Below are 26716 nucleotides of genomic sequence, written 5' to 3'. Positions count from 1 at the left end.
ACATAACTAGTACCAGGTACTCATCCAAACAAAGCTAACCTACTTTACTACTTGAAGAACTTTAAAAAACTTCCAGTTGGAATTGCAAACACTGTACTTTGCTCAAACTTCAATTCAGGCTGGAGGTGCAGCTCAGTGGTAGAGCTCTTGCCTGGAGTACTTCAGGTCCTGGATCCCCAGGCTCCAAAAACCGAAACAAAAGCAAATTCTGATGTAAACAGAATCTGGTGTCAAAAGTTGCTAAAATTACAGTAAGTCTAGAAGCAGAACTGTGGAATACTGCAAATAAGATACCTAAACCTTTATCTTAAATACTGCCCCTTTTAAATCACAAAATAACATAATGTTCAATTTTGCTTCTGCTTTGATCAATGCCAACTATAGCCTTAAAACATTTTCCTATCAACTGAATCGTAAAAAATACAACCAAGCTTGTGCTCATTAAATACACATGTATATAAAAACATACAAAAAGTACAAGATTGATTGTTAGGGAACTTTTACAGCATCAACATCCTGTTCTCCAAGTCTTTAGTAAAGAACCAAAGACCCCATCTTTCTGTGCACAAAAACTTAATGAGACTAAAATCTTCACTGCAGGTTATGTCTACGCATGCTATGCACAGAAATCAGCTTTCCAGAAATATGCAGTCCTCAAAAAAAAAGAGACAGGCAGACAGACAGAGAAGGTATCAAAACCCCCAAAACACACCACAGGACAAAAAGTTCTTCTTAAATCAAATTCTATTTGCAAATTCAGCAAAATAATTTCTATAAAATAAAACAGCAAAATATTTAAATAGGGTAGGTTGTATCTGTTTGCAGGGGTATTTGGTTTTAGACAGGTTCCAAAAAATTACACATATTCAAATCACCAATTTTCATTGAAATACAGCTTTAACTGATTCCTTTATTCAAATTGTTTATTCTAAAATTTAATTCCTCAATTATATCAACTACCAGTAATTTCTTAAATTAGACCCTGCTTTGAATGTTAAAATTTTTGGAATGGAAAAGGAGCTTGGACAATTTTTGCTTTCAAGTAAAATCATGACTGAGCAGAGAATCAGCCAGAGACCTTGGTGCAGAGGTACTCCAAAGATTGTGGGATTCTGAGGACTTCCACAGCACTGGGATCCAGCAGAAGGACAGTTTGAAAGAGTCACTTAGTAAGCTCTAGCAAAGGACGAAACAAGCACACCAAATAGTCTACTAGGCTCCAGCCAGCATACTGGCGTAGCAAATTTTTGTGTATTTGTTTTAAATCTTTCAAAATTCCCATTACCAAGTTGATAAGTTTAAGTGTTCTTTATTCTACTCAGAGATCACACTGTCAAACATGAGAAGAACACGTGTGTAATTGAGAACTGCTTGCTTGCCACAGTTCTCCCTCAGTCTGTATTTTATAATCTAGGGTTTAAGAAGGAAAGCTCTGAGCAATGCAGATGTCATGTCAGGACAACTGCAGTCATTATGGTAATATTTCTTCACTGGCTACACTAACTTGTGTGAAGCCATGCTAAATGTTACAGCATATCTATAGCTTCAAAGTGATTAACCTAACATCAGAATAAAAAGGCAATGAAAAAGACTAGAAACATAGTACATCACCAATTTTCCACATCAACCAAATAAATCAAAAGGTAATCAGCCTTACATTGCTCATAGTAAAATTGACTCCAAGTCAAGTGGCAAACAATGAACACGAAACTATTGGTGTGACATGAATGAATGGGTTGTTTTGTTGATGTTGATTTACTTTTTGTTTTTGTAAAGGAGGTGATCCAACTGCCACAAGGTAGGCAACACTGGCTGCAGAGAGCAGTAGGTATAACAAGAAAATTAATGTAGTTTTGTAGATCTGTGAGTCTCATGAAGAAAAAAAAGTTTCTTGCTTAAGAATTAACAGTCAAACATTAATATACTATATACACCTTTGCCATTTACACATTAGCATCAGGCCATTTATTACAAAACACTATACACTTTCCACTGCAGGCGGGTTATATATTGACAGCAAATTTCTGCAGATAAGACAATGAATAAACTCTCCACTCCATGTTGATTAGGAATAGTTTTTCTAGTTTGAAATATTAGCCAGACACAGAAAAAAAGTTGGACTGTAAGGCCTGGGTGCACAGTCTTGATGGAAGCAGTTAATATGTGCATTTCACTGATCCTTGGTCTGAGGTGCAGACACTTCTTCACTGCCTTCATAATTTTCTTGTGCTCGTTGGCCAGTTCTTTGAGGGTTGTTCATGTGATGTGCTGCTGGGCCTGTATATGGCTGTCCATGCACATGGTTATTCTGAAAGGGAAAAGAACCCTGTGTATTACAAGTTTTCCATGGCTGGAAAAATGGATCAAAGGTAAGACTATGTACTGGTCAGACAGAGAACCACAGATGGGTTCCTAGCACCCATACCAGGTGGCTTAAACTGGTATAACTCTAGCTATAGGAGGATCTGACAGCCAAGTCTCCCTCTGATACTCACTTGCACATGGCAAAATAAATATAGGGAAAAGTCCAACCTTTTCAGCAGTAAGCACACTTTAAAATCATGAAATTGGTGGGGACTCTTAGGACTTACAACATCAATTGAAAAGTCTTACTGGCAAATACAAACCTCGGAACTGTAAAGAACACATTGACTGGGTAGGCATGTATAAATCTTTGTCCAAAGTGATTGCTTGAAGGAGCTGTTTTTCTCCTACCATAATGATCCTAGGGTCTGAACTCAGGTGGAGCTTGTGTAGCAAGTACCTTTACCCACTGACATTTTACCAGCCCAGCTCCAAAAATTTAGGTGTAAGCCTGACAAATTAAAATACCCCATTACTGTTCTTGACTTACTCATCAAAGAGAATGATGTGAGGGCTAGCCTACATGAACTCTCTCTCACAGCATAAACCTGATTGACCATAGGTGCAATTGCTGTGTAGACAGAACTATTAATACTAACTATTGCCACTGAAATCACAAGGCTAGATTAATGTATGAGCCTTCTTGGGACTGAGCAAAGTAAATACTGTCATGATTCCCTAACTTTTTTTATTTTAAAGATAAGTACTGCTTGTGCTGGCCTTGAAACTGTGTTGCCAGGCATGGTGGTGCATGCTTTTAATCCTAGGATTCAGGAGGTAGACACAGGTGAATTTTCTGAGTTCAAGTCTAGCCTTGTCTACAAAGCAAGTTCTAGGACATTGAGAGCTGTTAGACAAGAGAAACTGTCTCAAAAATGAGGGAGGGAGGGAGGGAGGGAGAGAGAGAGAGAGAGAGAGAGAGAGAGAGAGAGAGAGAGAGAGAGAGAGAGAAAAGAAAAATAGAAAGACTCACTATGTCAACTAGGTTCTGTCTGCCTCTCCCAGCAGTAGAATTACAGATATATCACAATAACTCTTTTATCTTTTTAAATACCTGAACCTCACATGGTTAGGTGGTCTTTATATCCCCACAAGGCATGCCAAGATTTTAGGCTCTCCACATTATTCCCTATGGTTTCATTTACACCCTAAAACGTAAGGCTACCTTCAGTGCCAGTCCTCAAGGTAGCAACTGGGAACTTTACAAGATTACAGGCAGCAGATCTCACTCCCACCCCCAATTTTTTTCAAGTCAGGGTTTCTCTGTGTAGTCCTGGCTGTCTTCAAACTTCAAAAGAGATCCGTTTGCCACTGACTCCTAAGTGCTGGGAATAATGGTGTGTGCCACTACTGCCCCTAACCACCACCCCTTTAAAAGACAGGGTCTTAATATATAGATAGCCCCAGCTGGTTTCAAACTCAGAGATCTGCCCACTTCTGTCTCTCAAGTACTGGGATTAAAAGCAAGTCATACACTCTTGAGTTTTAGCACACTGCACCATGCCAGAAAGCTAATTTCCATTTGTGCACTATCACCCCCTGAAAACATTTGGCTTGGTCACATCTACATTTTAGGAAAGTTCCCATTCAGGATATTATTCTAGGTAATTATTTTGTAGGTAATTAATTTGACAATTACCTCAGTTGTTTTTAGACTTTACTTGCAGACATAGTCTAACAAGAAATGTCATTATAATCCTTCACACTAAGCAATGATTATCATTTTATACTGATAGTTTTACTCACTCTATACTAGTAGTACAAGACATACCTATTTGGTCAGGGAACCATATTCCTGGGGCAAATTCAAATTTGTCTCACGACCCCACTCCAACCCATTCTTCTGATCATGCCCCCAAAGTTAGTCCAGAGTAATGGCAAAAAGCCTTCTTTTATAGTCAAATATGAAATTGGTTCTAGAGCAGGGCTTCTCAACCTCTGTGGGGGTGGGGAGTGTTAAGTGACCTTTTTACAGGGGTGTCATCAGATATCCTGCATATTTCATATTTACATTATGATTCTTAACAGTATAAAATTAGTTATGAAGTAGCAATGGAAGTAATTTTATTGTTGGGGGGCACAAAACGAGGAACTGTATTAAAGGGTTGCAGCATTAAGGTTGAGAACCACTGTAGAATTTAAACCCACCATCTGACTCCTGTTTACCTGCTGATATTGAGATCCAGGGGAATGAGGGTATAGCGGAGCATCTTCTGGTGGAGGTGATTCATGCTCATCTGGGGCATCTTGGTCATCTGGTTCCTAATTAAAAAAAATGATGTAGGCAACATCAAGGTTACTGCTGACTTTGTTAACTTAGTAACAACTCTTAGAAACTGTGATCATCACTTCTATATCCAATGCTCAGGCACCGTCCCAAACATTGAAGGTGCAGAAGATTGTAAGAGTCAGGGGGACAGGAAATCAGGTGTGAATTATATTGCCTAGAAACGTCAGGAAAGGTATATCCAAGCAGTCTCAACAAAATGGCTGCCTGAACAATGGACATGTTAATATAAATGGAGGAAGCTTCATGAGTCTTCAACCTTAGACAGGCAAACAAGGAATGCTGAAAGCAGAAAACCATATTCCCCAGGGAAGAATCCCCCAATTTATTATCCAATACTAAATGGTCAGACCTAAAGTCATAAACATAGAACTTTATATACACTGAGAGGGCTGTTATTTATAGATTTAGGAATACAGATTCGTGTAACATTTAAAGAAAAAGAAGCCATGGATATGAGACAGAGCAAGGAGATGTGTGTGAGTAGCTGAAAGAGGGGGGAATGTAATTATATTTTAATAAAGATCATTTCTTGTTTTCTAGAGGACCCAAGTTCAAGTTTCAACACCTACATGGCAGCTCAAAACAATCTGTTAAGTCCAGTTTCAAGGGATCCAATATCCTCTCTTCAGGCCTCAATGGGCACCAGGCAGGCACATGGTGTACAGATAAAACACCCATACACATAAAGGTTTAAAAAACAATTAAAAATTCATAATTTGGGTTCTTTTGGAAATAATTTCTAAGGGTATAGCACAGTAATTTCTCCAGATGGAGTCATTATCATTAATATATTACTACATATTAAAAGCAAACACAAGTCTAACAATCATAATAAACGACACTATCATTAATACACAGCCTATAAAGAATTACTTTGCTTTCTTCCATTTCTATTTCTTGTAGACTGGTGGCTTTTTTTACCTCCTCAGGACAGAGTTCACAAGCTTTTGCAAGTGTCATCCTAGCGCTGTGTGATCTCTCTAAGAAATAGCCATTTGATGTTTCATTGCTTTGCACTGGAGGAGACCAATTGTTGTAAGTGTACTGAGGATTGCCAGTGTATGGTCTTCTTTCAAGTTCATCTCCAAGCCACTCCACTGCCCAGGTCCATTTCCTTTTAAGATCTCCATTGCCCTTCAAAAGTAAATAAAATTATGTACATCTAAGAGGATTGGGAGTGTATCATAGATAACTTAAAATGATAACCCCACAAACGGAGGACTTGTTTTTTTTTTCTTTCTTTCTTGAAATAGTCTTGCTATGGCAACTCTGGCTGTCTGGCAATTGTTATATAGCTCAGGTTGTTGTCAAACCTGCGGTTGTAGCTGGGCGGTGGTGGTGCACGTCTTTAATCCCAGCACTCAGGAGGCAGAGGCAGGCGGATTTCTGAGTTCGAGGCCAGCCTGGTCTACAAAGTGAGTTCCAGGACAGCCAGGGCTACACAGAGAAACCCTGTCTCGAAAAACCAAAACAAAAAACAAAAAACCCTGCGGTTGTTCCCGTCTTAGCCTCTAATTATAGAATTATAATTATATTATAGATATATACCTCACCCCTCCCAATACCTGGGTTAAAACATGATCTTAATGCTATTTTTCCTTCCTTTCTTATTCTTTGTCATGTTGGGGAATTGTACATACTGGGTAAGCAGTATATCATAGCTATAGCCTTTTAAAGCAGGATCTTTTAACTCCAATTTAAATTTCTATGAAATAAGAAAACACCCTTACCTGCAGGATTTGGTAAGCAACAGGACAACTGCTAAAGAGGGCTACCATACATTTTATACACTGGTATGCTCTTTTTTGATAGTGATTCTTAGAACGCTGAATTGTGTCAAACAGCCCATCTCGGTCATCTGGAATTCCTTTAAGGGCATTATGAATTCTGAAAAACAATCAGATGGAAGATAAAACTTCTAAAAATTAAAAGAAGCTAATATCTATTGAGTGTTTATTACATGCTACCCAAGTAAATGTCTGCGGGTTCAGTTGTTTTTTAACAGACAGTTAAACCTTTGAGCAGATGGGGAAATAGAAACAGCTTGCTAGGGTCATACAGTTGCCAACTAGCCTGACTCAAGTCTGTATCCTTACTAACTTTACTTGTTCAAATTGCTTTGTTTAAATATATCACTAGAAGCAGATTCAGAACTCAAGAGTAACACAAACTTTAAAAGTTAACCCGGACACTGTAGCTGAGAATAATTTGCTTTAAGTCATTTTTGTCTTTTGCTTTTGAGACAGGGTTGGTTTCATTATGTAACCCGGAACCACCTTGACCTCTCAATATGACTGCCACAGCCTCCAAAGTGCTAAGTTCACATGCTTATGCCACCATGCCCAGTGTCTGTTTATTTTTATTTTGTTAGATATTAGCCGTTAATAAACAAAATATAGGCGTCTGGCTGTTTAACCAAAGATAGTGCATATAAACTCCACTTCTCAAATTTTGTGTTGCAGGTGGCAGTGCAGAGGCTGAGGGCTGATCTAACCCATTTTAGAAAAGTGCTCTGCCACTAAGCCACCCGAACCTTACCTTTATTTTTGTCAACTGATATAAAATGTTAAAACATTACTTTGTCATATCATACTTTCTTCCCACTAATACCAACAGTTTCCCAAATACCATCTTTAATCAGTACTATCTTTGTGTTGCTTCCTTCATGTCTAATAATGCAAGACACACGGAGGACATTATAAATACGTAAGAACTACTCACCAAACTAAAAAAAGCGCTACAGTATGAGATTATTTTCAAACGTAAGTTAATCATCTGTTTTTACTTACTACTTTTAATCCAACCTATGTTTTTATCACATCATATGCTAAAAGAGAACTTAGATGTATCTATCTATGTTTTGCTACATAGCCTTGACTGGCTTGGAACACATATGGATCTGCCTACCTCAGTCTTGGAATAATATGATTAAAGGTCTAAATATGCTACCACACCATAAAAGCTATACAATCTTATGCTATTTTTAAAAGAAAAATATTAGAAGCTAGATTGTATTAAAATCATCTAAGAAGTATCAATGTTGACTGCTTAGAACATTTTGGATTCAAGAAAACTGATTTTTTTTTGCTTACTGCTATTTTTATAACAGTAATTTAAAACGATGATTAAAAAACATTTGTATTTAAAAATATTTCTGGGCTGGTGAGATGGCTCAGCGGGTAAGCTCTTCCGAAGGCCCTGAGTTCAAATCCCAGCAACCACATGGTGGCTCACAACCATCCACAATGAGATATAACTCCCTCTTCTGGTGTGTCTGAAGACAGCTACAGTATACTTACATATAATAAATAAATAAATCTTAAAAAAAAATTTCTATTACTTTATATGTATAAGTGTTTTTCCTGCATGTAGTACATATATGCCTGGTGGGTGCCTTAGCCACTATGTGGGTGTTAGGGAACCAAACCTGGTCATCTACAAGAACAAGTATTTTTAATGGTCCTGTCATCTCTATAGCCCCTACAATGGATAATCTTAAAAATCAGTACTTAAAAACCCTTTTAATCCCAGCACATGAGGGGCAGATACAGGCAGATCTCTGTGAGGTCTGCCTGGTGACAAGAGTGAATTCCAGCAGTTTTGGATACACAGTGAAACCTTGTATATCCAACATAAACAAACAAACAAAAGTTGCCCAGAACTCACAACTTCCTAGCAGAGGTTGAATAAAGTGACTTTGTCTTGTTTCAGTTTCAAACTACAAACAAGTGTCCTCTTTTGCTGTTATAATTGACCTTCATGTATAGCACTGAAGTTTGTCTTATAGAAAGTGTGCACTAGAGAAACTTACATTAGGCAAGAGGTGTAAGAGTGCTGGCTGTTAAGTTCAATGTTAATGAGTTAGCAGTATGTATTTATTAAGATACTAAAAAACAAAACTACCAAAACCCCAACCCCACCCTCCAAACAACCAACAAAGCCTATCACCACCACCAAAACACCCCAAACACATTCTCGTGTGTGTGTGTGTGTGTGTGTGTGTGTGTGTGTGTGTGTGTGTGTGTGTATACACACAGCTGGAGGGAACTTGGTTTTCTTCTTCAACCACATGGGATTAAATTCAGCTGAGCCACCTCGAAACAAGATCTTGGTACAGCCCTGGCTGGCCTTGAACTCATCTGACTGCCTATCTCTCAAGTACTAGAATTAAAAGCATGTGTCTATATGCTCTGCTCTCCAGAACTATCATTAAATAACTACAGATTTATGTAATGAGGGAGGTTAGTTCTAAAACTAATGTAATCTAAACCTAAAATAATCCTTGGATTTATTAATAAATTCATATGTATACAAAGTCTATTGCTAGTTTTAATAAAAAAAAACAATTCAGTTGAATGTTGTTAATATATTAAATATGAAACCTGGGCAAGGAGGAAAAAAAAACCTAACAAAATCTGGGAGAACTTGGTAGTCACATCTGTCTTGAGTTTTTTCCCATAACACTGAACATTCACTAGAACCCTAGGGTGCTTTTTTTTTAATATATTTTGTTACATGGGGGGAGGGTCAATTTCTATTATATTTAACAGCTGGGACTAAGTCTAATTAGCCTGATAATAAAAAAATAAGTATCCACCTGTGAGTCTGCCAGGAGTCTTCAATCAGTAAGATTTGTAAAAGCAGATCCAAATAGGGCCGGAGTTCGTAAGTATAGGAATATGCAACCTAGAAACAGGTTAAGACACAGTGAATAATGTATATATGGGTAATAAATCAAATCAGAGATTTAACAATGGTTATGATTTCTTAACCTGCCAAAGAAGTTCACTGAGGACAGTAGATGAGAACTGAGGATTTTCCCAGCAGCAAAAGCGAAGCAATTTGACGGTCTCGTCAGAGTTACTGCAGTCTTCAATAATTTTCTTCACATAACTTGTTCTCACAAATAAAATGTCTACCACATTTTGTTGAATTGGCATTATAGGTTGTGATAAGTTAGGATCACCAAAAGGATTTGGAAGAGAAGGATTACCTACAATACAGATTTGTCAATGAACAACCAGTAAGTGTCTCCACAGTAACAACTTCTCAGAACATACCCTATAACTGTTTTAGAAAAAAATGAGCTGTATGTTAAGTTTTCTTTTTTTCTTTTTTTTTCGGTTTTTCGAGACAGGGTTTGTCTGTATAGCCCTGGCTGTCCTGGAACTCACTTTGTAGACCAGGCTGNCCTCGAACTCAGAAATCCGCCTGCCTCTGCCTCCCGAGTGCTGGGATTAAAGGCGTGCACCACCACGCCTGGCTATGTTAAGTTTTCTGAGCATAAGAATAGTAGTACTATGTGTCACAATGACTAGGTATTCTAACAAAAATTTTACTAATTTAATCCAGTAGCAAGCAGAAAAAGGTCCATTAATCATGTGAAAAAGGAACAGTAATGTAAACCTTGTAAAATGTTTCAAGAGTGGACTTCCTTCATACCCTCACTTTGTATTTAAGTATTTTCAGAACCATATTTGATCTAGTTCTAGATATGACCCAGAGTACTCAAAACTATTGCCAAGAATAGATTACCATTGATTGAAGACTGCATTCTTGAAGAGACATTGCAACAGCGGATGAGCTGTGACACTACCGAGTATAATTTGCCTAATTCAGCATACTGATATTTAATTGGAGGACCAGGACCTTCATCTAAGGACACAAGCATAAAGGTAGCAGGTACACTCAGTTTGAGCAGCTGTGTTTTCTCTGCCACTCCTGCAGTGAAAGAGAGACAGAAAGCAGGTAGAGAGGGGAAAAAACAGAGAAGGAAAACATTAGGATGGAATGAACTTTGTGAATAAAACAAAACGGACAAATATTTTAAATAACTCAGAGATCTGTCTGCCTCCCTAGTACTGAAATTAAAGGCGTACCCCCATCTTTTGATGCTGAAAATGTCATGTTCATGCTAGACAAGTATTCTCCCCAATCCAATCTTTTGCAACAAAATAAAACAGTGGAAGACAATTGTACATGATTATTTAAGTATAGTTCTAGTAGTAACAGGAATGAGCAGGTAGTATTAGAAAAATCAAGCCACTTTAAAGGAGTAATTTGAGTCAATTCTTAGTTTAAAAATTTTTTAGTGATGCTGGAAATCAAACCTAGGATGAGTATGAGCTAAGCAAATGCTCGCCTATACTCCTAGCACTAATTGAATGGACATATTTCCTCTAATTTTAATTTATTTTACTTCATTTTTTTCTAGACCTTATTCCCAAATTGATGACTCTTCACAGTAAAAACATGGATTTTCTGCAATAACTGTGGCAATTTTGATTCAGTTAGTGAATTGGATGAAGGCTGGGAATGAGTATGTTAATAAAGCAGGTAGATACAGTATTGCTTTTTGGAAGCAAAACTTAAGACAACAGAATCTCACTTGTGTTTACCACAGAAGTGTTATATAAAAAAATTATAAACTGCACAGGGGTTCGGGCAAAGGATATTCTGTATTTAGAGAAGGTTTGATATAAAGAAATCATATTTTATCACTGGACCTTCTGAATGACTATCATTTAACATGATACTTTAACAGAGATTATGAAAATTTCAATTCTTACCTAAATTGGCATACATTACAAACAAGTTGAAATACTGCTGTAAATGACGTCCATGCTCTGAAACCTCCCTCCGCAAGAGATTTAGTACTGCTCTTAGTAAGTGGTCACTCAAACTTAAGTTGTCATAAGCCTGTAAAGGAGAAAATACTAGCTGATTCTCAAAGTGCAAAGATTATTTTATTTGTATGTTGAACATAAGAATCCTTTTCTGGAAGGACTGTTCACATGAATTGTATTCACCCTGCTTACCAACACTAGATTCATCCAAAGGACTTGTATATGCTAATGGTAGAGAAGAACTTTACCACTGAGCTCATCTACCAAGATCTCTTCTTACGACTGAAGAAAGGATCTCAACTAAGTTGGCCTGAGCTGACTTGGAATTCTCTAGCAGTTGGAATTACAGGTCTGTACCACAAACTGTTGTGGTACCATACCCAGCTTTTGAATTCATTATAGATTTTTCACTTTGCTACAATTAAAACCAAAAATGTTTATTAAAAATCCACCCAAAAGAAGACGTGTTATGGAAACACTATGTGGGTTGGGCTGGGTTGTGCTTCAGTGGTAGAGAACATTCCTAAATAGACAAGGCTCCAGTTTTCATCACCAGCAAGCACAAAAGGGAATTTTCTCTTGAAGACATTATCTACACACACTGTTGCTTTATTAGTCTAGGTGTCCAATAATGTGTGGTAAACATAAAAAAACCCACCACATTCTCTTCAACTTCAGGAAAGTTTATTTTTTGTATCTCTCTCTCTCTCTCTCTCTCTCTCTCTCTCTCTCTCTCTCTCTCTCTCTGTGTGTGTATATATATATATATATATATATATATATATATATATATATATAGTTACATATATATAAATAAACAAAGGTACAATTACCTGACTAGAAGGTCCAGGAGATGCAAAAGGTGAAGGACAAGGTCCGTCTTGTAAGGAAAAATGTGCAATGAAAACTATGAGCTTTGCAAATGCACCTCTCACTTCTGCACTAGGGCACTCCAAAAGGTACTCAGAGAATCGATTTGAAACATTAAAAAGGACATTGTGAGCAAACCAAAACCGCACATTCTTGCTGTGACGCAGGAGAATGCACAATGCATCATACCTAAAACAAAACAAAGCACAACTATCAGACTATCAATGGGGTGGGGTAGGATGAAGTGGACATTGAGGGGAGAGGGAGAGAGACGACTACTATATGGATTGGCCTAGTCTTATGGAATTTTAAAATTGGCAAAAGCTTGTATTTAAAAATCCACTACTAAGCAGGGCATGGTGGCGCACGCCTTTGATCCCAGCACTCGGGAGGCAGAGGCAGGCCTGGTCTACAAAGTGAGTTTCAGGATAGCCAGGACTGCATAGAGAAACCCTGTCTCAAAAAACAAACAAAATCCACTACTAGCCAGAGGTGGTGGCATACACCTTTAATCCCAGAATTTGGGAATCTTAGTTCAAGGCCAGCTTGGTCTACAGAGTGAATTTCAAAATACTGATGTCTATACAGAGCAGTCTTGTCTCCAAAAAAAAAAAAGACAAAATAACTTCTTTCCTTACTATAGTATCTTCTGAATATGTAAAGAGGCTTTCTACACGTGCGTGTGTGTACACAAGGGTGAGGGAAATGGACTCTATTGGTAGGAATAGGTTCTCTCCTTTTTTTTTTTTAAAATCTGAGATAGGGTTTCTCTGTGTATCCCTGGCTGTCCCCGAACTCAGAAATGCGCCTGCCTCTGCCTCCAGAGTACTGGGATTAAAGTTCAGTTTTGTCAAGGTTTGGTGGCAAGAGCTTTTATCACTGTCCCTGAGTAAATAACAATTGCTAAAAAGGTATTATAATGGCCTCTATACTTATTTTTACCCTTTGAATTTATGTCAAGTATTTTAGTATGATTTCTTATTACTATTTTTTTTAAATTATGCCTCTTAAGTTTGAATAATAGTCTTGTGATTCTGAAAAAAAAAATAGAGTACTCTACCAAATCTTAAACAGGAATAAAAATCCAAAACAAGATACCAATCACTGGCAGATCCTCGGACTATTTTCTTTGTGTGAAATCCTGTAGTAAAGAGGAACCTAGCAGCAAGCTGAATACTAATCATAGTGATTTCTTCTGCTTCAGGAGACAGGTGATCTTGCCCTGAAAAAACCACATGCACATATTTTAAAAGAGTCTGTTCAAGCCCCATTTTCAAACAAGTTTGTACTTTGCATTCTCAAATTGTTAAAACTCTTCTTAGATTACTTATGAAATTATTATTCCTGATATTAGAGCCAAATACAATGCTTTATACTAATGTATTAAACAAGAATCTGCTTGAACAAACAAAACCTTATCTCCAAACAGTATGACAATAAATACTTAGTACTCAAACACAAATCATCTTAAATGTAATTCTAGCCAAAAGCATCAACTTACATCCATTCAAAATGAAAATGCTAATTTTATATATTTAAGTAGGGCATGGTGGCACACAGCTTTAATTCTAGCACTCGGGAGGCAGAGACAGGCAGATCTCCAAGTTCCAGGACAGCCAGGGTGACAAAGGAACAAACCAAAAAACCCCAAACCAAATCAACCAAACACACACCCCCACCTGCCAAAAAAGGGTAATGAAGACTGGAGAAATGGCTCAGCAATCAAGAATACATGGTGGTCTTACTGAGGTCCAAGGTTAAGTTCCCAGCACCCACATAGCAACTCCAGTCCCAGGGGATCTAATGCCTTTTTCTGGCCTCCTCAAGAATTGCATGCATTATAGCACAGACATACACATTTATAGATAAGAATAAAGTTCGCAGGGTGGTGGTGGAGACAAAAGCAGCAAGTGATCTCTGAGTTTGAGGCCACCCTGGCCGTGATATCCAGAGCTACACAGAGAAACCCTATCTTAAAAACCAGCACGCACAGCTATGCCTACTAATAAACCCTAAAGATATGAATTACTCTTTGCTATAAGAAGCTAACTCTTGACACTTACCTGGAGGAGGGTTTAAGTAAACACCATTACATGTTAGTAGCTTTTTCATAAACTGAAAATATTCCAAACTGTATTGCATTCGGTTGTGCATGAACTGAACATTCTGCTTCCGAACACTTCTTTCAATGGCAGATGGCATAACAATCTGATGGGGCCTTGTGGTGATAGCAATCTCTGATATGTATCTTATCACCTCATCATCATGACCTATTGTGTCCAATCGTTCATAAAAAAGTATATATGCATTCCACCATCTTTTCTGGCGCCTGTACGACATGCGCTTCATCATGTGATCAAACACTTCTCCCATGTACTCTCCTCCAAAACACTGGTTTTTCATTTCTTCATCATCATCCATTTTACATTCTGTTACATCTCCATCATCAAATTTATACCAACGATTTTTTTCACCATCCCCTCCATTCCTCTGAATGATGTAAGAATAGTAATGTCCTCCACTTGCTTGACCACTGTGCACAAGCACACCCACAAGTCTGTATTTTGTGCTTCCTGCTTTCTCGCTTTCAGACTGCTCATTCTGTTGTATCAGCTGACTTTCTGGGTTGACATTATCTCCCTCCAGTTTAGCAACACCTGCGACTGTGTAAGGTTCCATGTCTAACTCTCGAGGAAATTCAAAGTAATCATTGAACTTGATTGCACATTCTCTTTCCCAGTCATAATCGAATCGTTTTAGTTGGATAGCAAGAACAGGAGGCAATTTTTTAATTAGCAAGCGCTTTACAGTATCAACCTAAAATCAATAGAGAAAATTAATAGATACAATCCATTGCAAAAAGTAAACCAAAATCCAAGCAAACACCATCATTCCCAAATCTGAAAGTTAACCCAGGGTGTCACACATGTTAAGCAAGCAGTCATCCTTTGGCTGTATCTCTAATTCTCTTCTGCTCAGGCTGGCCCAGAACTTGCTTGAATGGCCCAACAGGCCTTGAATGTATGATCTTCTTGCCTCAGTCTCCTATTGAGGTTACATGCTTGAACCATCAAGACCACGAGATCAAGTAAACTTTTTTCTCTTAAATCTTTTTTTCCCTTGGAATAGGAGGCCTCATATTATAGTTACAGTTGGCTTCAGATTTGTGCACTATGAAGCTTAGGCAGGTCTGAACCTGGTAATTGGGCTTTTCATGTGTAGTTGTGAATCACCACATGTAGCTTTTCATGTAAATGATTTTATGTGTAAGTGTACCACATGTGTGCTGGTGGCTGAGGCCAAGCAAGAGCATTAGATTCCCTGAAACTGGAACCATACATGACTGTGAGGTGCCTGCCATGTTGGTGTTGGAAACTTAAATCCAAGTCCTTTACAAAAGCAGTGAGAACTTTTCATGGCTGAGTTCTCTCTCTAGCCTCTTAAGCAAACTCTTAAGCGTAAGCCGGGCGTGGTGGTGCACGCCTTTAATCCTAGCACTTGAGAGGCAGAGGCAGGCGGATTTCTGAGTTAGAGGCCAGCCTGGTCTACAGAGTGAGTTCCAGGACAGCCAGGGCTACACACAGAGAAACCCTGTCTCGAAAAACAAAAAAAAGCACTACACATCAAGTTTTTGTAAGATTTACTTGAATTGTAATCTCAAGATATTTTTGTGAAGTTGATGTGAACATTAACTGGAAATGACCTAAACCGGTTAATACAGATTGTAAAAAATTAGTCATTTACACATTATTTACTGCCTAGTTTCTATACTACCTTTGCCTTTAGCCACTGTTTATTTGTTCCAACTAAGGTTGTTTGCTGTAAACAAACTGAATACTTTTTATTGGGCAATTAGAAGGTAGATAATATTATACAGGTGATAACATATTTAATCCTTACAATCCTAAGATGGCACTACTGATAAGGTATCCTGCTAAGTTTAAAAACTTGTCTCATGTCTCAAAGCCTATGATGGTAGACAGTGTTGTTTCATACCCCATAATCCCAATGTACAGACTTTCATCGTCCTCTTAAGTGGTATGGTAGGCCAAACAATAAAGGTGACTTAGAAGTAAAATGGTTTGGAAACCAGAAAAGATAAAACAGAATTTACTATTCATAAGTATGAATGTCCCTCTCCCTTGAAGAGCTAAGTTCCCATGGACAAAATCTAATCAGGTGGTTAAAAAAAAAAACAAATTTTACTGTATTTAAAAAAAAAAAACAATTTCAGCAAAACAATTCTGGATATAGGAGGAAAAATGTTTTCTTCCACCAGTTGTGGAGTTTGTTTCTAGGCAGAAACAAATGTACCTATGTTGACCTATATAAACAAATGTGGTACTAAGCTACTACAATTTTGTTTATTCTAGTATTACTTTTTAACTTTCTTCCTTTAAAACACACACACACACACACACACACACACACACACACTCTCTCTCTCTCCCCCTCTCTCTCTCTCTAAGAAAACTGTTTTCTTCACTAGAAACTACTGACTACCCAGAGCTTCTCAGAGGTACCATCGTTACCTTAATAGCTAATTCATACCTTTTTATTGCATTTTTCACAATGATAAGCATTTGCTCCTTCCAGTAAATCTCCTTTGACATACTGTTCCAAAGAATCAAGAAGATTTTGGTGGTTTCTAATGTCTACATTCAAAGTCGTAAAAGATTCTTCACATTCGTACCTAAAGATATTATTTAAGATGTTATCAGAAAAGGATTCACCCTTCAGTTCTCATTATTTACATATTAATGAAACATTTTACATTAAATTATTAAACATTATTTACATATTTAATGAAACTAAATTTGTAATACTTAAAACTAAGAAACCTCTAAGGTAATGGAATGTTACCAATACTGACGACATTTCCTAGTTATTTAGACTGTGTTGGTCACTACATTAGGTTGATTACATGCTGTCCTTTGCATTCATGACAAAATTGCTTGAGAACTATCACCACCCACACTTGAGTGACGTGGGAATTAAATTAGGCCAGCAGGGCGAGGGAGAGGCAGGCAAATCTGAGTTCAAGTTCAGCCAGTTTTAGTTCTAGGACAGCCCAAGGATACATAGAGAAACCTGTCTTGGAAAAACAAAAAGCCAAACCAACCAAAAAAAAGACAGGGCTATTTGAGCTTAAGCTCTTTTTAGTCTACCATGTTGTTTTCAGGTGATTTGTTTTGACAGTAATTACAGGCCCCTGTGGCAAGTGTTCAATTATGCCATTCTACCAAAAGTAAATAAGTATGTATATATAGAGTGAGCAAGTTCTTTTTAAAAAATATTTATTTTTATTTATATGAGTACACTGCAGCTGTCTTCAGACACACTAGAAGAGGGCATTGGATTCCATTACAGATGGTTGTGAGCCACCATGTGGTTGCTGAGAATTGAACTCAGGACCTCTGGGAGAGCAGTCAGTGCCCTTAACCACTGAGCCATCTTTCTAGCCCAAGTGAGCAAGTTCTAATAAAACTTTATAGAAAAAGATAACTGGCTAGATAAGGCCCATACAATTTATAGGTTTTTTGACTGCTACTCTAGACAATAAAGTTCTGTAATAGTAGACTGCTGTTAAAAGAATTTTAACTAAAAACTGTCTTTAAAATTTTATTTGTTTCTTTTTTTTTTTTTTTTTTTTTTTTTTTTTGGTATTTTCGAGATAGGGTTTCTCTGTATAGCTCTGGCTGTCCTGGAACTCACTTTGTAGACCAGGCTGGCCTCGAACTCAGAAATCCGCCTGTCTCTGCCTCCCAAGTGCTGGGATTAAAGGCGTGCGCCACCACGCCCAGCTATTTGTTTCTTTTTACAGATGGTTGTGAGCCACTATGTGGGTGTTGGGATTAGAACTCATGACCTCTGGAAGTGCTCTTAACCACTGAGTCATCTCACCAGTCAGAAAAACCATTTTTTAAAGTGCATTATTTATAGTGTGTGTGGCTGCACATGCTATTACATACACAATGCATGTTGAGAGGACAACTTTGACAAGTTGGTTCTCTCTTGACACACTTTGCAAACTTGAGCCTCCAAGTGCCTTTACCAGCTGAACCACCTCACTGCTCCCAATATAAAAGTATTTGTTATTGTAAAAATTTATGTGTAAGTTTGTGTGTCTGCCATGTGTTGTATGCCTGTCAAAGCCAGAAAAGGGTGTTGGATTCCTTGGAGTTTGAGTTGTGTGCCATGGGAACTAAACTTGGTTCTCTGGAGAGCAGCAAGAGCTTGTAACTGCTGAGCTCTAGTTTATGTTATTTAAAAAAATGTATATTTGTGCCAGTATGTATGTCTACATACAATGTACATGCTCAGTGTCCAGAGAAGCCAGGAGGAGGTATCAGATCTCCTGAAAATGGAGTTATAGACAGTTGTATGTCTCCATGTGGGTCCTGGGAATTGAACCTGGGTCTTCTACAAGAACAGCCAGTTCGTATTAAGTTGGATCTCCCTCTAGCACCTCCAATTTTTAAATTATCACACACACATAGTAAAAGATTTCCTTATAGCACTGAAATAGAATGTTGGTGTGATTTGACAGTCAGTAATGCATATTTTATACAGAGAGAATGCATATAGATTGTTTTAGATTAACTATGAATATTATGTATCTGTAGCATATGCATGCCTCCTGCCTGAGGAGGCCAGAAGGTCATCAGATCTGCCAAAACTAAGGTTACGCATGGTTGTGAGCCAACATGTATGTGCTCATAACTGAAACTCAGTCCTCTGCAAGAGGTGCCAGTGCTCTTAAGAATCTAGTAACTGCACCAGTCCCTTAGCTATTTTCAATAGATATTCTAAACCTTTGCAATCTTCCTGCCTTAGGAACAAGCTACAGAGAAGTTACTAAAAGCCCCTTTAAAAATTAAAAACCATCAAAACAACATGCCGTTTTCACCTTAACTTTTACAGTTATTTTGTATGGATACATACCTTAATAATGATGATAATAGGTGTGTGGGGAAAAGATGGCAATAGCTTATCTTGTTTTAAAAGTGATTATCTCATTAAAAAATAACACCTGTAGCCTGTCATCCTCTATACTCAGTGTACCTACATTATCTAAATTCTAAGATAAAAGGCAAATTTGAAAGTAACATCTCTAGTCATTATGTAAATTGTCATTAGTTCCTTAGGAAAATATAAAAACTTAAAAGTATGAAATAGTAAGACATTAAAAGCATCAAAAGAAATCAAGTTATTTAACAAAACAAACAAAACCATCCAATAGTACTCAGATATTCACAGTACTTTTTCAGTTGTAGGAGGAGCTTAATAGTGGCGTATTCCATTTTTATATTAGCACTAGTAAAGATTTTATTCTTATTAGCATATCACAGTATTATATATTAGCACTTACCTATGTGGGCAGCCTTGGCAAATTTTCTGATCAGCAAAGGAACCTCCCAAGACTTTACTTAGCATAGCTGGATGCCCTAAGGCTTTTAAAGCCTCATCTAAACTATCCACCAACGAATTAAAGAACTCTAAAGCATCATGTTGTTCACGAAGATTGACAGGCTCACCCCAAAGCCTAAGAAATGAATGGAATAAAACATGTAACAGAAGACAATTACATACAACATTTTGTTTTTTACAGTTGTGGGTAAGGCAATTTATTATTATTATTATTATTATTATTATTATTAGTTCTTCAAGACAGGGTTTCTCTGTGTAGCCCTGGCTGTCCTGGAACTCACTTTGTGAACCAGGCTGGCCTTGAACTCAGAAATCCACCTGCCTCTGCCTCTCAAGTGCTGGGATTAAAGCTGTGCAGCACCACCACCCTGCTGGGTAAGGCAATTATAATGACAGCATATTGAAATGACTACAGGAGCAAGTAGGAAACACAAAAGTCTTTATGTCCAGATATTGAGGGGGACAGTGAGACCCATAGTAAAAGTGGTATTAAAATGGCAAAGAATTGCCACAGAACTAATGGTATGGTTTGATAAACAGCATAGCCCTAAGAAAGAAAGGTGGTTGCTTCAGATGGTGTGACATACATATTCATTTTGAACTCAGTTGTAGATGCCATTAAAATGAGATGGTGGATCTTATCACTAAGCATTTTGCCAAATTTTGGATTAGACAAAAAGAATGTGTATATGTACATTCGCTAAACTGATTTTTCTATGTGAAAAAAGAAAAGCTCAATTCATTCTATAGTTAATCTCTTTTCAGTGCTCCAAGGACTTAAGTTAGAACAAACTAATTCCAAAATTACCATTCATACATATGTATATAACGCAAAGTGAGAACAGCCATTGCTTCAGCCAAGGTTCTGATGGAATCTACAGGTGACATTTTAGTCACAGAATAATACACAGAGAGGACCCAAGTGTATTCTTTCCAAGAGATTATGACAAATGTACTTTTATATATGCCATAGACAAGACAAAAAAAAAAATTCAGGCCGGGCAGTGGTGGCGCACACCTTTAATCCCAGCACTTGGGTGGCAGAGGCAAGGAATTTCTGAGTTAGAGGCCAACCTGGACTACAGAGTAAGTTCCAGGACAGCCACTGAACATAAGATACATATTTTTATGAATATGAGCTATTTATTAAGATATGCACTTTATTACTGTCCATCCATTTTTTTGGGGGGGGGGGAGGGGAATGCTCTCTGAGTTTTCTTTCTTTCTTTCTTTAAAATATGGAACACATCACGAATTTGCGTATCATCCTTGCGCAGGGGCCATGCTAATCTTCTTTGTATTGTTCCAATTTTAGTATATGTGCTGCCGAGCGAGCACTTTTCATCCATTTTCTTACCTGAACTGTTTCCAAAATCCTCTGGGCACGTAGTACTGTAGTCGAGAAGCAGCTAAATGGCCAAAGATAACCTGAAGGTGTCTTAGAACACCAATATTGTACTCTTTCCTATCTTCTGTTTTACTCAGTGGTGGTTTGTCTTCAAATTGTTGAGGATATCCAAACACATCATCCCTGGGATCAACATTGCTCTAGGAACCAAAAAGGTATTATTAATGAGCTAATCAGAAGTTTAGTAAAATATGTTGAGATAAATTCCAGTTAGTGAACATACACTTTTACTGTTTCCAAGCACTTAATTTTCAAAAGGTGTATACATTTAGTTATTGTTTGTTCCTGCCATCTCATGTGAAAATATAGACATTAATAATTGTTAAAAAATAAGCTGAGCTCTCCTTATCATTACATAGAAAAAAACAACTCAATTTGTTCCAAAGTCCTAAAAGGTAAAGCTAAAACAATAAAACCAAACTTGAAGGCAAAATCTTCAAGACATTGTAGCTGATAACAATTTCTTACGATGATGTCAAAGGTACAAACAAGTTTATAAAAATACTGCCAAGAGAAGCAATGAATTCAGTGTGGGAGGAAAATGGAAAATCACTTATCTGGTGAGGAGGTAGAGGACTCCTTAAACCCACAATTCAAATTTTAAAATACAAAAAGCTGGCAAGTCTTTAATCCTAGAACTTAGGAGGAAGACTTCTGTGAGTATGAAGCCATTCTGGTCTACACAGCAAGTTGTAGGCCAGCCAGAACTACACAGAGTCACTGCTTTGAAGTAAAAAACAAAACAGAGCATAAAGATTTAATGAGCTTTTGTTCAAAGATGTTCTACTTTAAACTCAACTAGAATACCTACTATGTTAAGAACTAGAAGCAGGGTCTAAGAGATTTCTGTATATCATGTTCATGGCAGAAGTAGCCATAGGAGCTAAGGAGAGGAAGCACATTTTAAGACCTTGGAAAACAAGTAGTAAAGCTGAGCATCAACAGCATGTGCCTTGAATACCAGCTACTAGGGCCAGCCCAGAAGGTAATGGACAACTTGGGAAACATAGCCAGAACCTTAAGTCAAACACAAACAAATAATGGTAGAAGGTATAACATAAAAATTAACAAGGTTCAAATTTTTGAGGGCTACTGAGGAAAATTTACACTTCAGTGGACATCTTATATTTGAAACCTTAAATATAGGAATAAAGGTCCTAACCAGGTTTTGGATGTAAACACCCCATATGAAGCTTTGGGAGAAAGTAAAAATACTCAGTTCCCAATCCCTGGATCATCTAAGTTCAGGAGGTCTGGGAAAGAGTTGTTTTAGAAGCCCCAGAGGTAGTAAGCTCTTTCTTCAGATCAAGTCCAATTTTGCTGAATGAAGGGAAGAAAAGAAAAAATATCTAAAAACACTTATGACAATAAGAATATAACCCATGGGAGTCTAACACTACAAGCAAGGATAAAACAACAAACAACACAGACACAATATGGGTACAAAAAGATCCAACATCAGTACTGCTACATTCTCTTCTTTGACGGTTATCAACTTTTTCTTAAAGATTTATTTATTATTTTATGTATATGAGTGCACTGTAGCTGTATAGATGGTTATGAGCCATGATGTGGTTGCTGGGAATTGGACTTAGGACCTCTGGCTTGCTCCGGCCTAAAGATTTATTATTATATGTAAGTACATTGTAGCTGTCTTTAGACATACCAGAAAAGGGCGTCAGATCTCATTACAGATGCTTGTGAGACACCGTGTGGTTGCTGGGATTTGAACTCAGGACCTCTTGAAGAGCAGTCAGTGCTCTTAGCCGCTGAACCATCTCACCAGTCCCCGGCCCCAAGCCCCGTTATCAACTTTTTTTTTTAAGATTTATTTATTATTATATGTAAGTACACTGTAGCTGTCTTCAGACACTCCAGAAGAGGGCGTCAGACCTCATTACGGATGGTTGTGAGCCACCATGTGGTTGCTGGGATTTGAACTCAGGACCTTCGGAAGAGCAGTCAGTGCTCTTAACCACTGAGCCATTTCACCAGCCCCCGTTATCAACTTTTACTAGTTGCTACCACTTACATTTTTTTCCCCATTGCTTTACTCTGCTTTGACTACTTTTCATGAAGCTTAAACTTGTCACAAGATCATGTAAACAGTATTCGAAGTAGGTAAGAGTTTTATTTTTAAGCAGGAAGAGTTAAGACTTGAGGGAAAATATAAGTGTAAGCAAAAGGGAGCAAGCACAGATAAAAGTGAAAATCAGACTAGTGTGGTGGTATATACTATAATCCTATCACCTGGAAAACTGAAGCTGGAGACCTTTAGAGGCCAGCTTGGACATCATAGCAAGACTATCTCACACACACACAAAAAAATATCACAGAAAAAAAAAGGGGGGGGGAAGGGAAGGAAAGTGAGGCCCAAGAAAGTGAGGCTGTGCCAACTCTCAAATATACCTTTGACAGTCTAAAGAAGGAAACCACAACACAATCAGATCTTCATATCCACTAACATATCTGTGGGTTCACGAAGGTAAATTGATTCTGTACCAAATATGTCCAGACTTTTAAAAGTCATTACTTATGTAAGACACCGTATGAGGGATTTAATGGAATCTACAGATGACCTAAAGTATAAAAAAAGATTTGTGTAGGTTCCATTTAGACTACTTGTATATTGGCAAATTTGGACATCTTGGGGTGAGGGTTATGTAAGACACCGTATGAGGGATTTAATGGAATCTACAGATGACCTAAAGTATAAAAAAAAGATTTATGTAGGTTCCATTTAGACTACTTGTATATTGGCAAATTTGGACATCTTGGGGTGAGGGTTTTTGGAGAGGAATCCTGTGGCCACTGGTGACTGTACTTATCATCTTGGTATCCAATGAGAGAATGGTGTTATCAGAATTTCACACAGAGAACAGAAGTAATAAAAGAAATTTACCTCATTGTCCTGCTTCTCATCCCCAGACATATCATCATCTACATCACTACCTGTGCCTTCAATTGCAAGAATACCATTTCTGATAGAGGGAATCATATAGAGTTGCTGAATCACAGAATTCATGTAACAAGTAGCACCAGCATTTTTTAGCCCCACAAATCCTTTTGGTGGACGGGGTCCAACGGGTGGCAGGTATTCCCACTCAGTAAGTGCTTCACAAGCTGAAAAAGAAGAGTTTTATAGTATGACTAGAAATGATTTTGTGCTGTTTAAGTTCTCTTAAGCTGACAAAACAGAGACACTACTACCTGAGCAGCCATAGGAGGCAGGACTATCACATGGCATTTCTCCATTAACAAATGCATTTAAGACAGCAATCCATGGGCTGGAGAGATGGCTCAGTGGTTAAGAGAACTGACTGCCCTTCCAGAGGTCCTGAGTTCAATTCCCAGCAACGACATGGTGACTCACAACCATCTGTAATGGGATCTTACACCCTCTTCTGGTGTATCTGAAGATTAGCTACAGTGTACAGTGTACTCATATACATAAAATAAAATCTTTAAAAAAGAAAAAAAAAGACAGCAGCCTACATCATTGCAGGCTCCTTTGCCTACCGATCTATGATCTTATTTGTATGTTTATAAGACAGTATTGCCGTGGTGGTGCACACCTTTAATCCCAGCACTTGGGAGGCAGAAACAGGTGAATTTCTGAGTTCGAGGCCAGCCTGGTCTACAGAGTTAGTTCCAGGACAGCCAGGGCTATACAGAGAAACCCAGTCTCAAAAAACCAAGACAGAAAAAACAAAAACAAACAAAACCAGTATCTCATATAGCCAAGATAAACTGGAACTATCAATGTAACTCAGGTTGATACTCAACTTAAGATCCTCCTGTTTTTATAATCCCCCGACCCCAGTGCTGGGATTATATGTATGTAACACCATGACTAGTTTATGGAATACAGGGCATCAAAGTCACTGGCTCTGTGTATGTCAAGGACAACCATATATTTTAAAGTACTTACTAGTTATTGCTGTACCAATGTAATACATTTCAGTCAAAGAATCTACTATCTGTTTAAGATTCCTCACACAGCCAACAGCTAATGCCACAAGTAACTCAAAACCAGCATTAATTGTGGCTGGTGAACCACAGACAGGAATGGCCTGCTCAGCAGGGAGTTCTCCATTTCTCATATACTGCAGGTAAACATTGGATGCAGGAAAGATGAAATCGTCGATTAATTCCTAAACAGTTGAAAGAAAGGATTAAATATTAGCAGTGACATACTCTGGAAAGAGAAATATTTGTCTTAAAATTTCAGTCTTTAAGTCTTACATCACAGAAAATTTCTGTGGGTTTTCTAGTAAAAATATTCTACTTTTACCTATTTACCACTTTTACCTATTTACCAGACATATAGTTTCTTGTTTTTTTTTTTTTTTTTTGGTTTTTTGAGACAGGGTTTCTCTGTGTAGTTCTGGCTGTCCTGGAACTAACTTTGTAGACCAGGCTGGCCTCAAACTCAGAAATCCACCTGCCTCTGCCTCCCAAGTGCTGGGATTAAAGGCGTGAGCCACCACACCCGGCTTGTTTTTTTTTTTTTTTTTTAAGGTATAAAGACGTAACTGATTGCTGCAGTACTTAACAATTTATATTTTACATTTACTTCTTTTTTTTTTTTTTTGGAGACAAGAGTCTATGAGACCTGGCTGTCCTTGAACTCAAGAGACCCTAGTGCCTAGATCTATATTTTACAATTCCTTTAAAAACCAAGTGGATATCTATAGAAGTCAATTTTGAATAAAATTATACTAAAATGGCAAAATTTTTCTGAATTACCCAGTTAAAAAAACTCAAAGAATTTATACATATGATGTACTCTTATAAAACAAGACTGCCAGGTATGGTGGCACACGACTTTAGTTCTAATATTCAGGAACCAGAGGCTGGCAGATCTCTGTCAATTACAGAGGGTAATTTTGTTAGGACAGTACAAACTACATAGAGACTGTCTTAAAAAAGAAGAAAATAAAATAAAAAACTAAAACAGAGGCTTGATTAATTTAAATGTCCTTAGGAGCAGTTCAGATTTTTCAGAAAAGAAAAACTAACACTTTACACTTACATTTTATATACATATAATACCTATAAACACGCAATGGTTACTGAAAGACACTAACTAGTGCTTTATATTATCTAAACAAACATTGTAATCTTGGTAAAGATTCTTAAAAGGCAGGGCTTATCTATTTGCAATTTTCTGAGGAATCTCCAGATTGATTTCCAGAGTGGTTGTACAAGCTTGCAATCCCACCAGCAATGGAGGAGTGTTCCTCTTTCTCCACATCCAACATATGCTGTTGTCACACCTGAGGTTTTGATTTTAGCCATTGTGACTGGTATGAGGTGAAATCTCAGGGTTGTTTTGATTTGCATTTCCCTGATGACTAAGGATGTTGAACATTTCTTTAGGTGCTTCTCAGCCCTTCAAGATTCCTCTGTTGTAAATTCTCTTGTTTAGTTCTAGACTCCATTTTTTGATTGGGTTGTTTAGTTTTTTGGTGGTTAGCTTCTCGAGTTCTTTATATATTTTGGATATTAGCTCTCTATTGGATGTGGGGTTAGTTAAGATTTTTTCCTTGCCTGTAGGCTGCTGATTTGTCGTACTGACAGTGTCCTTTGCCTTACTGAAGCTTTTCAGTTTCATGAGGCCCCATTTATCAATTCTTGATCTTAGAACCTGAGCCACTGGAATTCTGTTTGGGAAATTTCTCCCTGTGTCATGGAGTTCAATTCCTCAGAAAATTCGCAATAGAT

The 26716-nt window shown here is 37.7% G+C and overlaps 1 protein-coding gene and 1 non-coding gene across 12 annotated transcripts in view; both read right to left on the bottom strand.

The window, feature by feature from the left end:
- Nucleotides 1-726: 726 nt before the first annotated feature.
- Nucleotides 727-26716, bottom strand: part of Usp9x (ubiquitin specific peptidase 9 X-linked) — a 132066-nt gene continuing 106076 nt past the window's right edge. For all 11 annotated transcript variants that reach the window (XM_029534226.1, XM_029534228.1, XM_021187450.1 and 8 more), the window contains 16 exons: nucleotides 24921-25143; nucleotides 23892-24112; nucleotides 20939-21129; nucleotides 19523-19696; nucleotides 16702-16843; nucleotides 14214-14967; nucleotides 13249-13372; nucleotides 12114-12339; nucleotides 11224-11353; nucleotides 10190-10375; nucleotides 9427-9647; nucleotides 9252-9340; nucleotides 6385-6541; nucleotides 5576-5788; nucleotides 4531-4626; nucleotides 727-2308 (listed from right to left, as the gene is read on the bottom strand). In XM_029534226.1, coding sequence (XP_029390086.1) covers nucleotides 2171-2308; nucleotides 4531-4626; nucleotides 5576-5788; nucleotides 6385-6541; nucleotides 9252-9340; nucleotides 9427-9647; nucleotides 10190-10375; nucleotides 11224-11353; nucleotides 12114-12339; nucleotides 13249-13372; nucleotides 14214-14967; nucleotides 16702-16843; nucleotides 19523-19696; nucleotides 20939-21129; nucleotides 23892-24112; nucleotides 24921-25143 — 3285 coding nt within the window. In that variant the 3' untranslated portion in view covers nucleotides 727-2170. The remainder of the gene's footprint in view (nucleotides 2309-4530; nucleotides 4627-5575; nucleotides 5789-6384; nucleotides 6542-9251; nucleotides 9341-9426; nucleotides 9648-10189; nucleotides 10376-11223; nucleotides 11354-12113; nucleotides 12340-13248; nucleotides 13373-14213; nucleotides 14968-16701; nucleotides 16844-19522; nucleotides 19697-20938; nucleotides 21130-23891; nucleotides 24113-24920; nucleotides 25144-26716) is intronic.
- Nucleotides 20814-20919, bottom strand: LOC115063266. Its single transcript, XR_003843132.1, has one exon. It is a non-coding gene; the product is annotated as a U6 spliceosomal RNA (small nuclear RNA).

This window comes from Mus pahari, chromosome X (assembly GCF_900095145.1).
Source record: "Mus pahari chromosome X, PAHARI_EIJ_v1.1, whole genome shotgun sequence".
Lineage (NCBI taxonomy): Eukaryota > Metazoa > Chordata > Mammalia > Rodentia > Muridae > Mus > Mus pahari.
Note: the sequence above shows the minus strand (reverse complement) of the source record. Positions and strands in the feature narration are given on the sequence as shown.